Source organism: Odocoileus virginianus, chromosome 3 (genome assembly GCF_023699985.2).
Source record: "Odocoileus virginianus isolate 20LAN1187 ecotype Illinois chromosome 3, Ovbor_1.2, whole genome shotgun sequence".
Taxonomy (NCBI): domain Eukaryota; kingdom Metazoa; phylum Chordata; class Mammalia; order Artiodactyla; family Cervidae; genus Odocoileus; species Odocoileus virginianus.
This window is the reverse complement of record NC_069676.1, coordinates 64,286,102-64,310,020: the sequence shown is the minus strand read 5'-3', so window position 1 is coordinate 64,310,020 and position 23,919 is coordinate 64,286,102. Positions and strand designations below refer to the sequence as shown.

The following is a 23,919-nucleotide window of genomic DNA, read 5'->3' as shown; positions in this document are numbered from 1 at the left end:
CTGACAATCAGGGGAGAAGAAAAGCAACATGTATATGTTACCTATTTAATAAGCAGATACATGTCAAAAACAGAAAGAAATGCTCACATATTCATGTATTACTGTAATGCCATTTATTTCAAACCTTTTGGAGAGAGATTTGGTCTTAATACCAAGAGATTGAACATATTTCTGCCCTTTATCCTGAAACTTTCTCTCAGAAATCTATCCCATTAGAAAGTAATTCTGAATACAGAAAAACATTTATATGATATTTGCACACATATTCATGTATTACTGTAATGCCATTTATTTCAAACCTTTTGGAGAGAGATTTGGTCTTAATACCAAGAGATTGAACATATTTCTGCCCTTTATCCTGAAACTTTCTCTCAGAAATCTATCCCATTAGAAAGTAATTCTGAATACAGAAAAACATTTATATGATATTTCATCTAGAAATATATCTAGTAAATGATAATGCTGCTAAAGAATTTGTGAATGTAGAAAAATGCTTATCCTAAGTTTTAAAAACTCAAGATGTTAGTCAGATGATTTCAAACCAAATAAGCTATATAAAGAAAAAACTGAAAGTAAAGTTAAAATATTGAGACCTCATGCTCTGGTTTCTCTTTATTTACAGATGGTGTAACATCTTACCTACATGTGATTGGAGTGGAGGGTCAGTCTGTCAGGCTACCCTGCTCCTATAAAGGAAAAGTCACATCCACGTGCTGGGGCCGAGGGGAATGTTCTTGGTTAGACTGCAGAAATACCATTATCAGTACTGAGGAATACAAAGTCACTGAACGGAAGAACGAACGTTATAAGCTCAAGGGAAATATCGGTAGAAGGGATGTTTCTTTGACCATAGAGAATGTAGTCCCTTCTGACAGTGGCTTGTATTGTTGCCGTATTAAGAGGTGGTTTTTCAATGATGAAAAAAACATCATAAAGTTGACTGTAAAGCCAGGTGAGCTTGTCTTCCTACTTACTTTGATCACTTGCTGTGGGTTACCCTAGATAAAGAGTTTTCTATTTGATATTAACCTCTTCTTCCTTGAATAGGGAAAGAAGAGGCTCCTATAATCTTGTTTTCTAATAACTCTTCATAGGATAACTTGTATTTGTGTAGAATGAAGTGTTAACACTAGCCTTGATTCAAGACCATAGGCTAGAGAAACTTCCCAGTCAGCAAAATATCTTCTAAGACAGTGCTTTAGGAGTGCTAATTGATTAATGAAAAAGCATTCACTGTTCCACTGAGATATAGCGAACATTTTTATGGAACTGAATTTGTTCCACTTAAAGAACTGCCCTTTCCTCTGAGATTATTTCTTAGAAGAATTTTTAAATGTCCTTTCCTAACATTTTAGGACTTATAGAGAATTTCACACATATAAAATAGGTAATATAATGTCTGATCAAGTATTTGTATAATTTGGCTTTAACAGGGGTCAATTCAATCTTGTTGCATATATATTGTATGAGCCTTTATACTATAGAGTTTTATCCCCTCCTTCTGCCATGTCTTGGATTTTATGAAGCACATTTCACACCATATCACTAAATTAGTCAAATGAGTCACTCAGTTGTGTCCGACTCTTTGCAACCCCATGAACTGCAGTACACCAGGCCTCCCTGTCCATTACCAACTCCCAGAGTTCACCCAAACCCATGTCCATTGAGTTGCTGATACCATCCAACCATCTCATCCTCTGTCGTCCCCTTCTCCTCCTGCCTTCAATCTTTCCCAGAATCAGGGTCTTTTCCAATGAGTCAGCTCTTTGCATCAGGTGGCCGAAGTATTGAAGTTTCAGCTTCAACATCAGTCCTTCCAATGAACACCCAGGACTGATCTCCTTTAGGATGGACTGGTGGGATCCCCTTGCAGTTCAAGGGACGCTCAAGAGTCTTCTCCAACACCATAGTTCAGAAACATCAATTCTTCAGCTCTCAGCTTTCTTTATAGTCCAACTCTCACATCCATACATGACTACTGGAAAAATTAAAATGGGCTTATGTCAGTATGAAAACATTTACATCTCAATAAATGTTCACTGGTAGCTTTGAAGAATTTTGTGAAATAAAAAAATCAGGGAAGTTTACATTGTTCCATCTTGATGTAGACATCCTACTTTTTCTTACCTTTTGATGAAAGGACAAGATTCTTTAGGATTTCCTGGTTTCTGGCGCTTTTTCCTAATGAATGTTCTCCCACGACACAGAACGCAATACCCAGTCCTACATAAGTTATGTCTCTTTTTTGCTTTAAATGAAGTTGATATTACAGTCTTCCAACTTTGTATTTTGCTTGTATCCTTGATGAAGGCAAGTGAAATAAGGTCAATTCTGATGCAGAAAATGCTGACTCTAAGGAAACTGCATCTAAGAGTCAATTAACAGAAGCCTAGAGAGACTGACCATAGAGACATGTGGAAGAGAGAGAGCTTTTGAAGAGATCATTTTGGAGTTGTGATATTATATGATTGGTCTAGCTGAATATATTTTTAAATGACATAGAAGGAAATTAGGGAAATTTTGTAGTGCTCAGAAATCTTTAAGAGATGAATATTTACAAATTCACTGCCCTGTCCAGAGGGAAACCAGTCCATAACTGAGCCAAAGTGACTCTCTGCCTCCAATCCAATTCTTTGCTTAAGTTTTCTTGCACTTTTGACAGGAAGAACTTACTTTTCAACCTTCTGTTAAGGCTCTTCCTCAGCATCTCCTTCTACCCTTAGCTTCCTAGCTTCTTCCTCAGGAAATATTTACCACCAAGGAAGACAGTTTAAAAAGCCAAGTAGACTTCCTCCTTGTTATAGTCCTTTGGTCAGAATTTTTTGCTTGCTTCCGCTTTTTTTCTAGATTTGATTTCAAAATGAATGGAGGGGATTAGGATTGAACATTTCATCAAAACTTTTGACTATACTCTTAGACCAGGGCAAATTGTAGCTCCAGGACCATATCAGATTATAAGCAGGTTCAACAGTAGTTTTATAAAGTTTTATTGAAACACAGCCTCAGCTATTATATATATGTATATATGCCTCAGTTTTTATACTGTCTATGACTGTTTTCACACTGACAGATTTGAGTAATTATCACTGAGATCACAGGGCCCCCAAAGGCTAAAATATTTACTAATGCCTTGTACTTAAATACTTGTTGAAAAAAAAGTTTTTCTTCTTAAAGGCAAATTGACTAGTTTCCAAATTAAGCTGACTTGAATCCCTCAAATTAGTTTTCACAGCAGTTGTCTCATATTCAAGAGACTTGATGTTCTAATTTACATTTTGTGGAGTTGAAAATTGAGAATACTGCTTGTGGGCAAAATAGATGCCCCTTAAGAAAAAAGGTCCACATTCTTGAGTCTACCCTAAACTTTTGCTCTTGTGCCAGGCACTGTGTTTTGGCTCACTTCTAATTTCAGTTCTTTCTCTGGGTATCTCTGAGGACTTCAATAAGTGGTTTGGAATCCTACATTCTGGTTCTGGAAAGCGCCAAAGTTATTACCTGTGGTTATTATCTCTCATGTAGAAAGGAACCTTAAAACATCTAATCCACCTTCTAACCAAGTGCATAATGCATCTGTGTTATCTAGCGTATGCTTTTTGTGTGAATTAATCTGCATTTAGGATGCAGGTCTTTTGGAAGGGTACTCATAAGGCTGACTGATAGAATGGCATTTCTTTGGTAAATATTCTGTTTCTTAGAAGCTACTATTTAGGTCCTAGTCATATACCACTGAGAAGACAAATGTGGCTTCAGGATCTAGACGTTTTCCCCTTACTCACAGATGTTTATTTAGATACATAAATATAATATACATGACTAGTTTTTACAAAGTGTTCAGCACAAATCCCAGGCATCATTGCTGTTATATCCATACCTCTCCAGATTTTATCCTTTCAACGCAGCTGTTTTATTGTTGTGACCATGTCTTCACTCACCCCTCAGTCAGAGATTCTAGTTGACCAATGATGTGAACTCTGGGTTCATGGGAGATAAGTGTTCATTTCTGCCTGAGGACAGTCTCCCTGGTTGCATTGATTCACCGGCTCTTATTTCCTGCAGTATGATGAATCCTTGCTCTCATGTTGATTTCTAGCTCCACCTACAACAACAGTGAACCCCAGTATTACTACGGAAAGCACAAGGACCAGTACTACCGAGACTCCGAGAACAGCCAACACCGCTACTCCAACAGGGAACACCACTATTTCAGAAAGGGACAGCACTGCTATAGTAGTCACGAATCCTCATATGACAACGGGAGCCTCGACCTCTGCCCTTCCAACGCCCACTCCCACAAAGGACCCCAAGCCAGGTAAACAGTTGTGATTCTGAGCCCAGAAGCCTTTAAAGGATTGGATATAGACCATCCTGGGCACAGTGTTAAGGCTGAGGTATAGTATAGGGTAAGGAGTTTTAATAGGCTTCCATATCTGACTTTAGAGTTTCTGAACTCCTACCCCTGATAGCTCAGTTTGTAAAGAATCTGTCTGCAATGCAGGAGACCGTGGTTCGATTCCTGGGTTGGGAAGATCTGATGGAGAAGGGCTAGGCTACCCACTCCAGTCTTCTTGGGCTTCCCTTATGGCTCAGCTGTGAAGAATCTGCCTGCACTGTGGGAGACCTGGGTTCGATCTTTGGTTTGGGAAGATGCCCTGGAGAAGGGAAAGTCTACCCACCCCAGTATTCTGGCCTGGAGAATTCCATGGACTGTATAGTCCATAGGGTCACAAAGAGTCAGATGACTTAGTGACTCTCACTATCACTATACCTGTTACATTCACCTTTTGGAAGTACAAGCATATCAGAATGAAGGGGACTTGTGACTCTTTATCTCATTCTCACAGGAATTCATTAATACAAATAAAGTTGGACCACTGATCTTGGACATCTAAGGAAAGGCAGACTTGGCTGAGTTGACATGTTGTTGTGAGGGAAAAGTAGAAATGCCAGAACAAGGTCAGGTAAATGAGGATCTGTCCTTACAATGAGCTGTGAATAGAGATCACTTCAGCCATTCTGAGGCCTAATCCAACACTTGAGGAGAAAATTTCAGTGAAATTAATATTTATTCTGTTTCCTGCATCAGGAACCAGGCTAACCACTTCTTAAGTATTAATCCACCTAATTCTTATGATAACCCTATGCATTGTAGGTGTGACTCAATCCTACTTTATGTTTGTGAGGACTGAGACACAGTGTCTAAGTTCATCGTTGGGAATCATATGAATAGAAAATGGTTGAGTCTAGATTGTCCCATTAATTTGAATTTTGGGGCCTCTCTGCATTCTATCCTGGTCATAGAGCATGTATTTGGATGAATTTGTCCTGATCTGACATCCTCACTGGAAGCACCTTTATACAATTACCCTGTCTTTTCAGGGTGTCAATGTCTTACACAGTTTTGCTTCTAGCACCCTTTAATATATTTATGTAGCAGGAAATGTACTCATACTGTAATGAAGTAAACATCAGATTTAAGGACTGAAGAGATTTAAAATGCACACATTTGTTTTTTCAATTCAGGGTCCAGAGTTTATATTTCAGATTTCTGTTAGGTAAAAGTTTAGGTTTAATACAAATGGAGAATAATTTGACTTATGAGTGGGGAAATAGCTTGCCATTCAGAAGACCCATTTATGATCAAATTTTCTATTTTTTGGATTAAAAAGATAGCTTTTGCCTTTGGAGATTCCCAAAGCCTCCCCAACCCTTTGACACTTTGAAGTGACTCTGGAATCTGAGAAGTAACAGAAATATCACAACCTCTTAGCCAAACACATCTGTTGGAACACATTGATTTCCTTTCACTCACACTGAACCGTGTGTGTATTCAACTAGGAGGTATCTGAAGGACTGGTCATTGAACTGAGTTTAGAAGAGAGGTTAGGTTAAAACTGGGAATTTAGAGTCATGAAAGTTTGTTTTTAAGAAAGTGTTCTTCCAGGCAACACACTAGAGTGTCTGTTGACTTTCTCAATATTGATTTACTTCTTAATAGTTTCTGTTTACTGAGTGCATGGATTAGTGCTCCTGGTTTGAGGAGCATGAGCAAGTTATGGCCTTTGTTTAAAGCAGAGGTTCAGAAAGAAAGTCTTGGTGTATTTGTCCATAGGACCTCTGGGTGGATAAAACTCACTGAGTATTACATGTATCCTGATAATTTCCCTCGAAGTCAGAGGTTACAGTTGAGCTTTACAGGTTAGAAAGGAGGAGAACACTGAAGAAGATCCATGGCAGGGGCATCTGTCCTTACATCCATCCCCTCTCTCTGCTCTGTGACCCTGTCCATGCTGGTCACCTAAAATACTCCTGCACTGGTTGGATGTAAAATCACATGAGCCCACCTGCTCCTTCCCCCCGCTGTGTCCACAAATCTCTTCTCTATGTCTGTGTCTCTATTGCTGGCCTACAAATAAGTTCATCAGAGTCATTTTTCTACATTATCCTCTGATTAAGATGAAATGTATTTTTTTAATAAATAAACAAAAATTAAGTCATAGGAGCAGTGGAGAAAAGAAAGATGCCCACAATGACCCAAACTAGAGAAAGAAGTTAAGCAAAAAAGGTCTTTCACAGATTTCAGTTGAATAAAGACTCTGATCATTGGACTTTCTTGTTGCCCTGTTTTTAGTTCCTAAAGTGAGCCACATCCTGTTGTAGATTTGAGCATTAGGGGAAGCAAAAACAAACAAAAGGAAAAACCAAAATGCTACTACCAAAAGCAATGACTAAACAAAGAAATGAAAAATTCCACAAAAAACAAAGACTGCTAAGAACAAGAGTAAAGGTGATGTTGAAATGTGAAGTTCATGGTGAGCAAGTAAAAAGACCAATGAGAGGCAATAAGGAAAGTCCAGGATTGGGAGCTCTTGTTCAGGCAGCACCACTAACCTGCCTGGAAATTCTGCGGTGCTCTCAGAGGAAGGGATATAAGAATCCTTTTAAGAGACAAATGGTCAACTCTGCGGATGAGATGAGGTGTATGATAGAAAATAATGGACAGATTTCAAGAAAGGAGAAAGGAAACATAGCCCTGAGAAATCCCAGTGAAGTTTTTTGGTGAGAAATGAAAGATGAGTTAAATAACACAGGATATCAGTCCTGTGAAAGGAGTGACCAGAACACAACTGCAGAAGGAACCAGGGTACCAGGAACATTGCTCTGTGGCTCTTTACCAAGACTCAGACTTTGGACAGTACTTTGCCTTAATATAACCTTAAGAACTTGGATATTCTTAGCTTATTTTCTGTGCTGGTTAATATGTGCATCTCTCTGGAAAGATGTGTAGATGGATAATTAGGAACTTGAATAAGGTCAGGAAATCCACATTGTTGTTCTTGTGAAGAGAGTGTGTTAGTGCCAGCTCCAAGGCTCTGGTCCATAAACATTTAATATCACTGGTATGAACCCAAGTTTAACTGGGTGCCCTTCTTAACATGCACAGTTGTAGGCTTTAGGGCAATTCTAAGAGTATAAAAAGTGAAATAATTCTGTCTATTGTTAAACTCTCTACATCATCATTTAGAGCAGATTTATTAATCATAATAAAATATCTATATGGCAGAGTAATACCTCATGGCCATCCTCGAATTTTTCTCTAAGAAAGTATCAAAGAGTAATTCCTGATTTTATTTTTGTTATTATTGTTGGCAGTGGAAATTTCCCTCTGCAAATTATACATTATTCTTCCTTTCTTGTCCCTCGTTATGCCCCAAATATTTCTTGCTCCAAACATTATGAGCTAAAGGGAAATATTTGTGAAATTAATGTTTCTTTGAGCACAGAGAGTGCAGTTCTTCTTGACAGTAGCTTGCATTGCTGCAGTATTGAGAAGAGAGGGTAGTTCAACGACATAAAAAAAAATCCTAGGGTTGTGTATTAAGACACGTGAGCTTGTATTCCTACTTACTTTGATCACTTGCTGTGAGCTTCCATGGTTTTTTGTTTGATATAACTTCTTCTTTTATTAATAGGGAAAAAAGAGGTTCCTGTAATCTTGTTTTCTAATCACTCTTGGTATAAAATAACGTTATCTACACAAATAACTATATTTGTGTAGAATGAAGTGTTAACACTAACCTTGATTCAAGACCATAGGCTAGAGGAACTTCCCAGTCAGAAAGCTATCCCCTAACGCAGTCCTTCAGTAGTGTTAGTTGGTTCATGAAAGAGCATTCACTGTTACACACTGAGATATAGTAAACATTTTTATGGAGCTGAATTTATTCCACTTGAAGAACTGTCCTTTTCTCTGAGATTATTTCTTAACAGAAATTTTAAATATCCTTTCCTAACATTTTAGGACTTACAGAGAATTGCACATGTGTAAAATAGGTGATATAATGTCTGGCCAAGTATTTATATAATTTGGCTTTAACAGGGGCCAATTCAGTCTTTGCACATAACATTGTATGAGCCGTTATACTAAATAGTTTCACCTCCTCCCTCTGCCATGTGTTGGATTTTTTGAAGCACATTTCACACCGTATCACTAAATTACTTCTTTAAAAATTAAAATGGGCTTATTGCAATAAGAAAACACTTGCATCTCAATAAATGTTCACTGGTAGCTTTAAGAGTTTTGTGAAATAAAAAAATCAGGGAAGTTTACATTGTTCCATCTTGATGTAGACATCCTACTTTTTCTTACCTTTTGATGAAAGGACAAGATTCTTCAGGATTTCCTGGTTTCTGGTACTCTTTCCTAATGAATGTTCTTCCACAAAAGTCTTCTGTTGTACCCAGGCCTACATAAATTATGTCTCTTTTTTGCTTTAAATGAAGTTGATATTGCAGTCTTCCAACTTTGTATTCTGTGTTCTTGAGGAAGGCGAGTGAAATAAGGTCAATTATGATGTAGAGAATGACCCTAGGGAAACTGCATCTAGGAGTCAGTCAACGGAAGCCAAAGAGGCTGACCATAGAGACATGTAGGAAAGAGACAGCTTGGGAGGAGATCATTTTTGGAGTTGTGATATTATATGATCGGTCTAGCTGAATATATTTTTTAATGACATAGAAGGAAATTAGGGAAATTTTGTAGTGCTCAGAAATCTTTAAGAGATGAATATTTACAAATTCACTGCCCTGTCCAGAGGGAAACCAGTCCATAACTGAGCCAAAGTGGCTCTCTGCCTCCAATCCAATTCTTTGCTTAAGTTTTCTTGCACTTTTGACAGGAAGAAGTTACTTTTCAACCTTCTGTTAAGGCTCTTCCTCAGCATCTCCTTCTACCCTTAGCTTCCTAGCTTCTTCCTCAGGAAATATTTACCACCAAGGAAGACAATTAGTTAAAAAAGCCAAGTAGACTTCCTCCTTGTTATAGTCCTTTGGTCAGATTTTTTGCTTGCTTCCTCTTTTTGTCTAGATTTGATTTCAAAAAGAATGGAGGGGATTGTGGTGCACTTTTCATCAAAACCTCGGACTACACTTTTAGACCAGGGTTGGCAAATTGTAGCTCCAGGACCAGATCAGATTGTAAAACAGGCTCACCAACAGTTTTATAAATAAAATTTTATTGAAACACAGACTCAGCTATTCACTTATATACTGTTAATGGCTATTTTCACACTGACAGATCAGAGCAATTATCACTGAGATCACAGGACCCCCAAAGGCTAAAATACTTGCTAATGCCTTGTACAAAAATACTTGTTGAAAAAAGATTTTGTTCTTGAGATCAAAATTGGCTAGTTTCCATATTAAGCTGACTTGAATCCTTCAAATGAGTTTTCACAGCAGTTGTCTCATATTCAAGAGACTTGATGTTCTAATTTATATTTTGTAGAGTTGAAAATTGAGAATACTGCTTATAGGCAAAATAGATGTCCCTCAAGAAAAAAAGTCCACATTCTTGAGTCTACCCTAAACTTTTGCTTTTGTGCCAGGCACTGTGTTTTGTCTCACTTCTAATTCCAGTTCTTTCTCTGGGTATCTCTGAGGACTTCAATAAGTGGTTTGGAATCCTACAGGATTTCTGATTCTGGAAAGCGCCAAAGTTATTACCTGTGGTTATTATCTCTCATGTAGAAAGGAACCTTAAAACATCTAGTCCTCCTTCTAACTAAGTGCATAATGCATCTGTGTTATCTAGCGTATGCTTTTTGTGTGAATTAATCTGCATTTAGGATGCAGGTCTTTTGGAAGGGTACTCATAAGGCTGACTGATAGAATGGCATTTCTTTGGTAAATATTCTGTTTCTTAGGAGCTACTATTTAGGTCCTAGTCATATACCACTGAGAAGACAAATGCAGCTTCAGGATCTAGACATTTTCCCCTTACTCACAGATGTTTATTTAGATACATAAATATAATATACATGACTAGTTTTTACAAAGTGTTCAGCACAAATCCCAGGCATCATTGCTGTTATATCCATACCTCTCCAGATTTTATCCTTTCAATGCAGCTGTTTTATTGTTGTGACCATGTCTTCACTCACCCCTCAGTCAGAGATTCTAGTTGACCAATGATGTGAACTCCGGGTTCATGGGAGATAAGTGTTCATTTCTGCCTGAGGACAGTCTCCCTGGTTGCATTGATTCACCGGCTCTTATTTCCTGCAGTATGATGAATCCTTGCTCTCATGTTGATTTCTAGCTCCACCTACGACAACAGTGAACCCCAGTATTACTACGGAAAGCACAAGGACCAGTACTACCGAGACTCCGAGAACAGCCAACACCGCTACTCCAACAGGGAACACCACTATTCCAGAAAGGGACAGCACTGCTATAGTAGTCACGAATCCTCATATGACAACGAGAGCCTCGACCTCTGCCCTTCCAATGCCCACTCCCACAAAGGACCCCAAGCCAGGTAAACAGTTGTGATTCTGAGCCCAGAAGCCTTTAAAGGATTGGATATAGACCATCCTGGGCACAGTGTTAAGGCTGAGGTATAGTCTAGCCTATTAACAGGCTTCCAAATCTGGCACCACTAACTTGCCTGGAAATTCTGCGGTGCTCTCAGAGGAAGGGATATAAGAATCTTTTTAAGAGACAAATGGTCAACTCTGCGGATGAGATGAGATGTATGATAGAAAATAATGGAGAGATTTTAAGAAAGGAGAAAGGAAACATAGCCCTGAGAAATCCCAGTGAGGTTTTTTGGTGAGAAATGAAAGATGAGTTAAATAACACGGGATATCAGTCCCATGAAAGGAGTGACCAGAACACAACTGCAGAAGGAACCAGGGTACCAGGAACATTGTTCTGTGGCTCTTTACCAAGACTCTAACTTTGGATAGTACTTTGCCTTAATGTAGCCTCAAGAACTTGGATATTCTTAGTTTATTTTCTGTGTTGGTTAATATATGCATCTCTCTGGAAAGATGTGTAGATGGATAATTAGGAACTTGAATAAGGTCAGGAAATCCAGATTGGGGTTCTTGTGAACGGACTGGCTTAATACCAGCTCCATGTCTGTGTTCCACAAACATTTAATATCACTGGTATGAACCCAAGATAACTAGATGTCCTTCTTAAGATGCATTGTTGTAGGCTTTATGGGAATTTTAAGCATATATAAAGTGAAATAATTCTGTCTTTTGTTAAATTCTCTAGCTCATCATCTAGAACAGATTTCTCCATGACAATGAAATAGCTATATGGTAGGGTAATCCCTGATGGCCATCCTTGATTTTTTCTCTAAGAAAGTGTAAAAGGGTAATTCCTGATTTTAGTTCTGTTATTTTTGTTGGTGGTGGAAATTCTCCTCCACAAATTGAATCCCATTTTCCATTCTTGTCATTCCTGTAGCTTCTTCATCTTCCACCACGCAGACTGCAGGAACCCAGTCTACCTGCACACGTAAAACAAGTGTAACGCACCCACCAAGGCACTCTTACACAACAGGTAACTTCAGTTTCTTTTCAGAACAGCTGGGAGATTTGAAGTTTTGACAGATATTAGCACATTGTTAAGAGCACATATTCTGGATTAAGACATGTCTGAATTGAGTGCCAGTACTGATTACTCCAATTAGCTATGCCACTAGAGCAAATATCTTACCATCTTTGAATCTGTATTTACCCTGTGGAAAATGGATTGAATGTTACTTATTCTTATGAGGATTAACTGAGATAAAAATCTTAGGGCACAGTTAAAATGTAAGTGATAGAGTGGCAATTATGATTATTACTTAGAATGTCTAGAAGTATGTACAACTGAGTATATAGGAAGCTTGTCTGACCTGAAAATATCCACATGCGTATCCATATTTTTCTAAATTAAATGAACCAGCCTTGATTTTCAACTTATTTCTTGGCTCACTTCCCTGGACAGAGCCTTAAAAGTATTAAATCCAAACTAAACTGGTCCAAAGCAAACTAGTCACCTGTTTGCGTTTCCTCTAAGCTCCAGAGACTACACAGAGCCATGAGTCTCCCCTGCTGTCTTGTCAAGCTTTCATTCCATGTGGACACTTTGAGATGGGTTGAGGACATGGACACCAGCATCAAAGATGCATGCGCCTCTGAGATTCTGCTATTCCACCCCTAAAGTACCCCCATTCTCCCTAATTTGGGCAGGTCTATATTCTTTGGGATGTAAGATTTGTCTGTCTTTCCTGTGATGGAGAAAGGTAATGCTGAGTCCTGTCATCTTTCCCAGCTGACTCTGTTACCCATGGTGGTAAATTTGGGGAGTGCCACATGTGAACCCCTTTGTAATGCAGAATTGGCTTCTGTGTCCTTGCACCTGTGAAGCATCCAAGCAAGGTCAGGCTTTGCAAGACTCCTCATGAATATCACTCATCATGCTCAGGAGTTGCTAATCTGTAGCAGACACCCAGTATGGCCTACCTTTTGCCAATCATTCAAAGACACTCTTAATTGAAAATGAACATGCAGTGGGACTCAGAATGGGACCAATTCAAATTGGGATTAGCTAATAGTTACATTTGCTTTGGAAAGTGGAATCCTTGGTGTGAACTCTTTCTAGGCACAAAAACAAAAAGAAAGCAGATTAAAATACAGGTAAGAGCATCTGGAGCAATTGCACCCCGCACTTCCAGGCTAAGAGGAAGAACAAAGTAGGAAATGGGAAATTGTTCTCTTAAATATGTCACTAAAACCTGGTCAAGGTAGAGTTGCCCGTGTGGGACAGACATGGGAACAACTGTGTCCCCACGACTTCTGTGACTGCTGCTGTCTTGGCAGCATCTCTGAGGCCCTCTGGCCAAATCCTCACACTGCCGAGTCACACTTGAGTGGGTTAAAGCCTCAAAAAGCAAACGGTGTTAGTCCAGAAGGAATTTTGGTCACCATATGGCCTATCACCTACCTTTGCAGACAAATGTGCCAGTAAAATGTTGTACATTATCTCACTTAATTCTTCTAGGGCAGGTTTACTTCTTGCCATTGCCAGCCTGGGGAGGACCTTTAGTTCTGCTTTGGAGCCAAGCAGCTTCCAATTCAACTGCCCACCCATGGCAGCTTCAAGCTGCATGCCCATGGGCAAGTGGTTTCATTCCTCACTGCATGTTTGTAAGGCATGAAGGACATGATATTTGGAAAGTTCATTGCATGGTGTCCCCTGCTCCATTGCTCCTATTATTATATAACAACATAATAGTATAGATAGTATAGTTGATATTTTTCTAATATGCTGCTTAGCACCTTACATGCATCATCTAATGTGACTATACTCTGAAACAGGTGCTATCAACAGCTTGCAGTTCAAGGTTACCCAAGTTAGAAAATTATACATTTCCATGCATACATATGTAAATGTATATGTAAAGGACCTTAATCAAGGTCACTTTGGTAAGGGACATTGTCAACACTGAAGTCAAATTTTATCTGACTCAAATCCTTGGTGTTTTTACAACATCACCCATTCTGTAGAGTGCTTGGTATAGAATAGATACTCAGTAAAGAGAGAATTCTGTATTTGGCCTATAGTTGCTTAGGAGGGTCAACAGTATATGTTCTGTGTGACAAAAGAGATATTTCAAAATACTATTAAAATCTGAATATTCAAAATTTTAAGACATACTATGTATATGGATACTACCTAAAACTTTAATATAAAAACACATTATATTACAGGATAGTATGTTATATTTGTGATATATGTTATCTCAGCCCCAAGGCCAATGTAGGATAACTATATACATATATATATATATTATATATATATATATATACACACTATATATACACTATATTTGCCTTGGGGGCTGATGTACATGTTTTTTATAGCACTTTTGGATCAATATCTGGGCACATTGTCACATAATGTAGGAGTTGGAAGCCACCTGTTTGGGATATCTTAGTGCATTTCACTAATATTTTAAATGTAAAACCAATGTATCATCCATTTGCACAGGGCAGTTCTGTTCTTTGGTGTGCAGTGGCTTCTGAGCACTCATTGGCAGTTTCTTAGCTGTTGTAAAAATCTGACTACCCACCTTAAATGGTAATTTTTAACCTAGCTCTGAAAATGGGCCACTCCGACTCCTTGAAATTGTAGGTAAACTTTCTGTGAACCTGCACCTTTTCCCACAGAGACAAAAAAGGGTTTCATTTTGGAAGGGACCATGATAAAATGGTTAAGAAGCACAGGTTGCAGGTTAAATTAGTAAATGTCATTGACTTGGTATAACTCCTGTAGTGCCTACAGTATCTGGCCATATGATTATTCAACTTTTCTCATTCATTACCAGATGGCAATGTGAATATATTAGTGTTTGCAGTGAAAATTTAATATTTCTTTATAATTCTAATTAATTTTCCTTATTGTTTAGCAGGTGGGAATGCCACTGTGATACATTTTCCAAGTGCTGTTTGTTGTAACATTCAAACTGTAAGCATATTCCTTTCTATTTTTTTAGCTGGGTTTACTTGTATGTCTCCCTAGAAGCAAGTTACATTTAGAGATTATTATTGTAAGACTAGATTAGTCCACAGATTGATTCTTTGTAATCCATAAAACAAAGTGAAAAATGAATCTGACTCTTAAATAGGGATACTTTGTGCTCAGTCACTGGGTCATGTCTGATTCTTTGCAACCCCATGGACTATAACTTTCCAGGCTCCTCTGTCAATGGGATTGCTCAAGCAACCCCCTAGAGTGGGTTGCCATTTCCTCCTCGAGGGAATTTTTCTGACCCAGGGATTAAAGCCGCATCTTTTGAGTCTCCTGCATTGGCAAGCAGGTTCTTTAGCACTGAGCCACCTGGGAAGCCCAGAGAGGCTTTAATTAATTTTGAAAAGTTTATATAGATGCACTAGTTTGTTAGAAACACCTGAAAAGCGGTATTGTACTCTACACACACACACATATACACACCCTCTACAGACTTTCTCCTGGCCAGAAAATCAGGGAAAAAAGAATGAATTAATTCAAGGATAGTGAGTAACATTATTACCAAGGAAGATTGTGATCCTTGTTAGAGAAATAACATGCCTTGAAATGATGTGGTGGAATGGGGGCAATCCCAACCCAAAATTTTATGCCAATGAAAGTGTGCTTGCTTAAATATATGCCTCTAATATTTTTTTCCAAGTTAATTGTCCTTCTAGGAAGAAATTTTGAGGCCACTGCTAAGTTTTTCCATGTATAATCCTCCCCATATGATGACTTATTAAGACCCTAAGGTCTTGAACAACTTTATGATGCTGTAGGATGTTCTCACACATTTTCAGTTAGCTTGAGAGAAAAATCTAAGGAGTTCTAGTCTCATGAAGTTCATCAAAGCCTCATCTTTGAAGAATTCTTTGAAGAATTTATTAATAGGATGTTTTCTTTTGGCTCCCTTGGGCGGTACAACTTTCTTTTTATTGTGTGCAAATAACTCTTAGAAGCAATGAACAAAAAGAGTTTAGGTATGAAAGTAATCGTGATCATAAGTGGTGGGTAATTGCAGCTAGGCCATTGTTAAGAGAAAGTCCAGCTCCAGAAAATGGGGTTATTTAGTATGAGGTCAAATGGCCTATGCTGCATACCTTAGTGACAGAGAACACCACCGCAAGATTTTAATCACTCTCATGGTATGGGTACTGACTGATCTGATGGATATGGACAGAATTTGCTTATGCCTGTTAAATAGCAGAACTTCCACCATGTAAGTGACTGTTGTATTGTTACATAGTCAGATTATGCTGGATTTAAAACAGAAACAAATATCCTAAATGATGAAATTATTCTTACCTGCCAGACAGGTATGTCTAGCAGAAAGTAAAAGCTATATCTGGGCTTCCCTGGTGGCTCAGTGGTAAAGAACCCTCCTGCCAATGTGGGAGATGTGGGTTTGACGTGGGAAGATCCCCTGGAGAAGGAAGAGGCAACCCACTCCAGTATTCTTGCCTGGGAAATTCCTTGGACAGAAAAGCCTGGCAGGTATAGTCCATGAGGTTGCAGAAGAATTGGACTCGACTTAGTAACTGAACCACAGCAACAACCAACAAGCAATACAGAAGCGAGTTCACAACAGGCAGTGGCAAAATCATGGGCTTTTTTGTGTTTTGACTCTTGAAGGTGTCATAGTGTCTCCCAGGTATCCTGAAAACCATGCAGCATATATTCTGTCCCAGTAGTAAATCCACTTCCTGAACTCTACCTTAAGGAGAGAACTGAGCAAATATGTGAAGATGTATAAGAAAAGATGTTCATTGCTGCTATTTATAATCATGGAAATGTTATAAACAACCTAAATGTTCAATAACGAGATTAATTACTTAGTCAATTAAGCATGCCCACTTATGCCCATTAACAATGTCACTGCAGTGTATTTACTGACATGAGAAAACAGTATCAATTGTTAAGTGAAAAAAATAATTTTTAAAATAGTGTAGGGACTTCTTTGATGGTCCAGTGGTTAAGACTTCATGCTTTTTATATAGATGTCACATGGTCACCATGAGAGTGATTAAAATCTTGTGGTGACCCCCGGTTGGGGTACTTAAACCCCACATGCTCTGTGATATGGCCAAATATATATATATATATATATATATATATATATATACACACACACCAAAAAAAAAAAAAATAAATGAAATACTGCATATGCTGTAGCATATACTGAATATGGTCACTGTTTCTGTTAATAGAAATATTGGAGAAATAAAATTCTAGAGGAGTATATTTAATGAAAAATGGTGATAATGACTTTTCTGGACGTTGGAATTATGATTGATTTTTGTTTTCCTCTCTTTATGCTGAGCCGCATATTCTAAAATGAACCTGAAGAGTTTATATAATGTAATATTTTTTAAAATGAAGCAAAGCCTGCTTCCTATCATCCCATTTTCCATCCAACCACTTTACACCCAACATGTAAGGTGATAACCCAGCTTTTTCCTCCCAAGACACTGGCCGTTCCCCCTTTAAGCAAGGATCGCTCAGAGGCTAAGCCACTCTCTGGATTCCTCATTTTGTTCGTCAGGAACTACATAATGTACCTTTCCCAAGAACCTTATTTAATCTGCTAATGACAGAGAAACAGAGGTTCAAAGGGGTTAAATAGCTTGTCTAGTGTCACACAGCAGCTAAGTCAAGTTAAGCTGAAATTCTGGCTCCAGAGTTTAAACTCTAATGCAGGAAGAAACTTCAGACTTAATCTTTTTCTCTGCTCTTCCACTTTTTCTCTGTTAAGATGCCTCCCCTGCAGGACATCTTTAGGATTAGAGTTAAATTATGTAAAGGGTCAGACATGACCCTGGTGTATTTTGGGGTTTACCACAAGAGGTGATTCCTTATAAGGCACACCAGGAGGCTTAAATAAAACTGTATTTTTTCCAATTGTACAGAATTTTAATTGTTAAGCAGCACCATGTATACGAGCAGCTACTTCAAGTCTACTTATAAAGAAATATATAGAATCTTGAATTCTAGTTTAAAAAAAAAAAAAGAGTTCTCTAACAAAAGGCCAAATTCAATAACTGAGCACATAAATGTAATACCACCATATTAACTTATATATGAACAAAAATTGTTTTCTTTTATAATACCATAAGAGGATTATATATGAAAATACCTTATTAATTTTTAAAAATATATGTAATTTACATATAGTAAAGCAGACTCATTTGAGCTTATAGTTTGAGTTTTGTCAAATGTATACACACCTGTAAATACTACCCCAAGAAAGATATACAACATTTCTACCATTTCCAAATACATTTTGAATTTTAAGCTGTCTTAGAATTTCCCCATATGATTATAAATTCAGATCATTTGGTTTCACCCCTCATGATCCAGAACTAACCAAATATTAATAAAGATAAATGTGTCTGGGTACAATATTTTCAAAAATGTTTTCTATCCATAATTCTAACAAGATTTTTTGTTTTTTGGTTTTTTTTGATCTGCTGATGTTTCATTAACCTATGGTGCTGGCACATTATCCATGGATGATCGCCAATAAGGGAATCTACATTGGAATCTCTGTTATTGCCTTGGTATTATTGCTCATGATTTTGGTATTCATGATTAGCAAAAGTAAGTAATCTCAGGACTGTGCCCACGGGGGTATTCTTGAGATAAGCTGCCTGTAGTCCTACATCTCACATGATTTCAATTTCACACAACTTCCTTGATTATTTCCTTGTTCCTTTTTAATCTTAAAACTATTTTCCCATAAAGAGAAACATTATATTTAAATTCTCCATAGGAGAAATTAAATATGGAGAGTTAGCATTGGTTGGGTAGAGTTGGGATTTGGAAGTCAAAAACCAGTATAATATATAAGATCTATTCACTCCTCTTTTTCTCATTCTCTCCAGAACCAATTTCTGTCCTTATAGGAGGTAAAATTGTTGAGGGTTTTACAGCACCCACTTAACAGAAGAAGCTCATGAGACTTTGGGAGGGTACACGATTTCAGAGCTAGGAGGAGAACAAAGGGCTTCACAAGAGTCATCCAGCGCCTCCTGGTCTCCTTCCACCAGTTCTGTGTGTGTGTGTGTGTGTGTGTGTGTGTGTGTGTGTGTGTGTGTGAACAAAACCTGTCATCTATGGGAGAAAACAAACTCTCATCTTAATTACACTGAAATATGATTGTATTAAAGTAAGCTAGGGCATATGGATGAATATACTAATCATAATAAACACAAGATACTTTATACCAAGGGGCTTATTTGACTCCTAGAGATTCAAGAAAAGTTAACCTGGAGTTATCAGAGAAGGGTCCAGATTGATTTGTTTCCTTCTTTTTTAAAACATTCTTTCTGTTAAGTTAACTTTTTTAGGCTCTGATGTCCATACAGATTTTGTTCATATTAAAGTAATAACAGAAAAAATATGCTTATTTGATTTTTTTAAAAAAATCTCATGAACTCTTTGGCTTACAAACTTAATTTTCTCTTCATTTTCCCACAATTTAGAATCTCTTTGCCTGGGTAACAAGATGAGGCTACTACGGTAAGTTTGAAAGATTTTTTTGTCAATGTCTTTTGATGTTCTTACTCGGGTAAAAATGCGGAAGCTTTCTTTGTTCCTCTCCTCTTTTTCTTCTGAGCTCTCCATTTTATACTCTGGGATTCTGAAAAATCCAGTTTATTGAGTACCTCCACTGCTGTCCGACCTTAACAGTGATGATTTTAGCATCTCTATTTCCCTGAAATTGTGCCAGAATTGCTACAGAACAGCACTTCTAACCTGTTAAAACAAGAGACTAAATTGCATTTTGTTTGATGGGCCATTTGAATGAGTTGTTTGGTTTGTTATTTGACTTCATTCAGTGCCTTGTTTAGTGAATTCTTATTATATTCTCTGAAGAGATGAGCAGAACAGACAAACATATAAATGAATAAGCAGGGAACAGTATAGAACTTCCAGAGAAATACCATGGGGAATACAGAGACAGACAATAGACTATGTGAGTGAACCCCAAGGGAGCAGAAGGCAGCTCTGCAAAGATCTGGAGGAGGACAGCTCCAGGCTGAAGATGCACAAAGGCAGCAGGTGGGGCCGTGCCTCCAACCCTCCATAGTTCGCAGCCTTGCCCTTTGTTCCACACCCAGCCTGCTCTGCTCAGTTACATTAGCTGTGTGGCCTCATAGGCATTTGAATTTACAGCTGTGCAAATCTATCCCTCTGGCCAATGAAAGTTAAATCCTCTTTGTATGCATCCCTGTAGTCATTTTCCCAAACACCTGTAAAGGTGGGAACCCACTACCAATTTCCAAATCCAAAGAACCTGCTTCATCTGGTCCAGTTTAGACTTTAAGCAAGGTCTTTGATAAAATCCATCCCTCTTAGGCTGCCATCCATTACTCCTAGTTTCACTTCTTTGGATGTTTGTATACAGCCTTCCTTATGTATGAGTTAATCTCATGAGCCAGTCCACAGAACATGCCTTGAACAGTCCCCAGCATATTGCAAATGTTCCATAAATGCTGGCTTTTTATTGCAGGCATGCCCTTCACAGCAATAAACCTGTGAGACAGGCACTTGTATTAATCTCAGGTTACAAATTGGAAAATAAGTTTAGAGATGTTAAGTGGCATCCAAGGTCACATCACACAGCAGGTAAAAGATTCCATCTTAGGTCCTTTAGAGTCCCAAGCCCAGACTTTTAGGAGTTTTGGACTATCTGCTTCCAAGAATGGAAGAAAAGAAATACTCCCTATGGGCCGAAAAGTATGAAAAATAGCATCCTGTTAATTCATTTTTGTCCTTTCACTGTTAAGGTTTTTTTTAAGGTTCACTTTTTATCTCATAATTAGAAAAGAAAATATTTATTGCAGAAAATAATGTATAATATAGACAAGCAACACAAAACAAAAAGGAAAATTTCCTCATAATTTTATATTTGGAGGGGCTATATCACATTGACTTATCTGGAGCTACCAACACTTAAACTGTTTCCAGAAATGTATAAGTAATTCATTTAAAGATCAGAGTTTAATGAAAATTCAGTGCATTATATATTATTTCTGGGAAGGCTTAGGTAATAAAAATTGTGACTATACATGCATTCTAAAAATGCAGTGATATCAAAACTCCACAAATGACCTTTTCATATACTTGATATATGAGTGTGCATGTTACAAAATCAGGTAACCCATGACTTTCTAATTTTCCACATAAGACATGGTAAGATTTTTGACTCTATGATCCAGTGCAGATTTATGTGGAACAATACCATTTTATTATATCCAGTAGCTCTAATATTTTGTATACTTAGATATATATATTCACCTTAAATATAAGATATAGATGACTAAATAGATTTAATTTGACCCTCACTAAATAGTCTCAGTTCACAGTTGGAAAAACACCAGCCAAACCAGTTCCTGACCATTTTGAGAATGTGCATGTTTGAGAATGTGTACTTTAATTTGAAGCCTGATATTAGTCTTCTTAGATTTTTCATTTTTTTATTCTGTGATATGAGTCTCTTGACAGACACCAATTTCAGGGTTTTTTTAAATTTTATTTTAATAACTGCTGAGATTTTCCACCTCATTATTAAGACTTTCCTGCAACTTCATGTTGACAACTCTGAAAGCTTCTTTCATTCCATAGGCTGTGGAATTGGCATCTGGGAAATGCAAATACCTAGTCTCGCCTGAACATAAACAACTATGCAGCTCATACTTGAGAAGTGGTACTTTTCTCTTACTTGCGTTATTCTTTCTGCAGTATGATTCCATTGAAAGATTCTCAGATTGGAGCTTTGAAAAATGCAACCATGAAGCCTGTCCGAGCAGAAGACAATATCTACGTTATGGATGAAACTCTCTAAGTCACGGGTTGAGATCTGGTGGCCTTCTAAGGTGTTATGCCCTTGACTGTAGAAGACAGTGACCAGATATCACCATGTCAGAGTCCTTTCAAGCAGTAGGACAGTTTCTTGGTCAGTTTCCAGTGGCATTCCAAGGAGTCAGGGACACTGGGTAGAGTGAGTCTAGCTCATCTGTGCACAGTCAACCTCTGTCACACAGTCCTAATTTTTTATACTAAAAGTGGCTCAGTCTTTCTGGTCATTGGAGAGCCCTCTCCAAAACATGAAATGTACTCTTTAGAATTGTACATTCTCTTTAGACCCTTTGAATCCTGTTATCCATCAAGAATTCTCATTGAGAAGACAGAAAACACACTTCTACTTTGGTTAACAAACTGTCAAGAAATGAATACAACAAAATCAGCAAACCCAACTTGGGACTAAATGACTTAACATGAAAGCATCTAGTGATTCTTTTTTCTATTTAAGTGACCCCAAATGTTAGATTCCTAAGTACGTTAAGGGTTTCAAATCATGGGAGTGTGCTGGTTTTTATTTATCCACTGGGAAAATAAAAGTGAGTGTGATTTTGCCATTATAGGTAGGTCTGGTTTCTCAGGGCTCTGGAAATAGAAGGCATTAAGTGCCTTCCTGGGGACCAGAATGGTATTTTAGCAGTTAGAAGAAGGTAGGGAAGTGAGTGGTCCACAGAAACACCAGGGGAAGAAAATCCATTGCCATGTGATTTACACTATTTCTGCTACATTGGTACTGCAGTTCTAGGTGCTTATGTAAACAACTGGCAGGCTCTGATGGAATCTTAAGAATGTGGCAGGGCAGAAATAAATATAAGGAAAAAAGAGGGCAGAGTAGCAAAAAAGGCTTTCTGCCTTGGAAAAGCGTGTTTGCAAATATAGTAGTGTTGTTTGAGACTAATCCAGCATTTCCAAAACTTGTTTGAAACCCCTAAGCACAGTGCCTGCTGGCATACCCAGTAGCATTCTGTGAAACAAGACCTGGGGCATGGGAGAAAGCAGGTGGTACTCAGAATTGGAGACAGAACTTGAGTTCTAATCCTCACACCAGTAATATTTGGATGACATTATGATAAATCCTTCCTTATGCCTAAATTTTTAATATATTTTTAAATGAAGTGTAGTTAATTTACAATGTTGTGCTGATTTTTTTTTACACATATTAGAATAATTTCCACACACACATTGGTGTTCAGTGGTAATTCCAGTGACATTTACTTTTGGGAGAAAGATAAAAGTGAAAAAGACTACAGAAATGCAAGGTTTTGTGTGTGTTTGTGTGGAGTCTGTAGTGATAGGAAGGAGATCTACTATCAGTGTTCAGTAAATAATTTCAATAGTGCTGCAAATCTCTTGGTATATGGTCCCTTTTATTATTTTTTGAATTACATTTCTGTTTTGGAAAAGTCTATACTGGGTAATTTGGCTATTATCTTATACTGTAGAAAAATTTTTTATAAACAAGGGGAAGAATGATTTATAAAGAGGGAAGGGGAGGTATTTAGTTAATACTAAATTATTTTCTGTATATATATCAATCATATAGAAAATACTGACTTGCTTTTGATCTTTTGAGATGATGAGCTTACATTTTATACAGTTGATCTTGGGGCATTAGGAGGCTGGTGTATTAATAATTAAAATCATATATTTGAACTTAGAAAATGGTATGCATCTTTAAAAAGTAGATGAACCAAGCTTTCACTAATGGCTATGAAGATAATTTTATGGGTACCTGAAAGTGTGAGAGACTCCTTATCACAACTTTCATTCATATGTACACTCATTAATTAAACACACTTCTGTTTTCATTTTGGAAACTGACTTGTTTTCTCATTTACATCATTTACTTGAGGCTGGGCATCTTCAACTCCTTGTGAAGCTCTGGGCTTCACAGGACAAGGGCAAGTGGGACCAGAGTTGAGAGTCAAGGTGCCTGGAACTCCTCTAGGTGCTGGGGATGGAGCAGAGAGCAACCCTCAACTGCAGTTCGCGAGAAACTCCATTCAGTAGGAAGGAAACGTGGCACCATCAGTTCTGGTACTGATGATGCTAAGGAAAAACAGGTACACCGGCCGAGCTGAACTCTTCAAACATGGCATTTGGGGCCAGCTAACCATTTGTGGGGGATTGACAAAGGGTGCTAGTGGTGAAAAATCTGCCTGCCAATGCAGGAGATTCAAGAGACATGGATTCAATCCCTGGACTGGG

General features: G+C 37.9%; 1 protein-coding gene across 4 annotated transcripts in view; it reads left to right on the top strand.

The window, feature by feature from the left end:
- LOC110139989 (hepatitis A virus cellular receptor 1-like) overlaps nt 1-23,528 on the top strand; it is a 28,390-nt gene extending 4,862 nt beyond the window's left edge. The window contains exons 3-10 of one of the 4 annotated variants that reach the window (XM_070465696.1): nt 623-952; nt 4,091-4,309; nt 10,598-10,816; nt 11,758-11,853; nt 14,750-14,805; nt 18,372-18,444; nt 19,329-19,365; nt 21,592-23,528. In XM_070465696.1, the coding sequence (XP_070321797.1) occupies nt 623-952; nt 4,091-4,309; nt 10,598-10,816; nt 11,758-11,853; nt 14,750-14,805; nt 18,372-18,444; nt 19,329-19,365; nt 21,592-21,694 (1,133 nt within the window). In that variant the 3' untranslated portion in view covers nt 21,695-23,528. Of the gene's footprint in view, nt 1-622; nt 953-4,090; nt 4,310-10,597; nt 10,817-11,757; nt 11,854-14,746; nt 14,806-18,371; nt 18,445-19,328; nt 19,366-21,591 lie in introns of all 4 variants that reach the window. The other 3 variants (XM_070465695.1, XM_070465698.1, XM_070465697.1) reach the window with 3 other exon arrangements.
- Nucleotides 23,529-23,919: the final 391 nt, after the last annotated feature.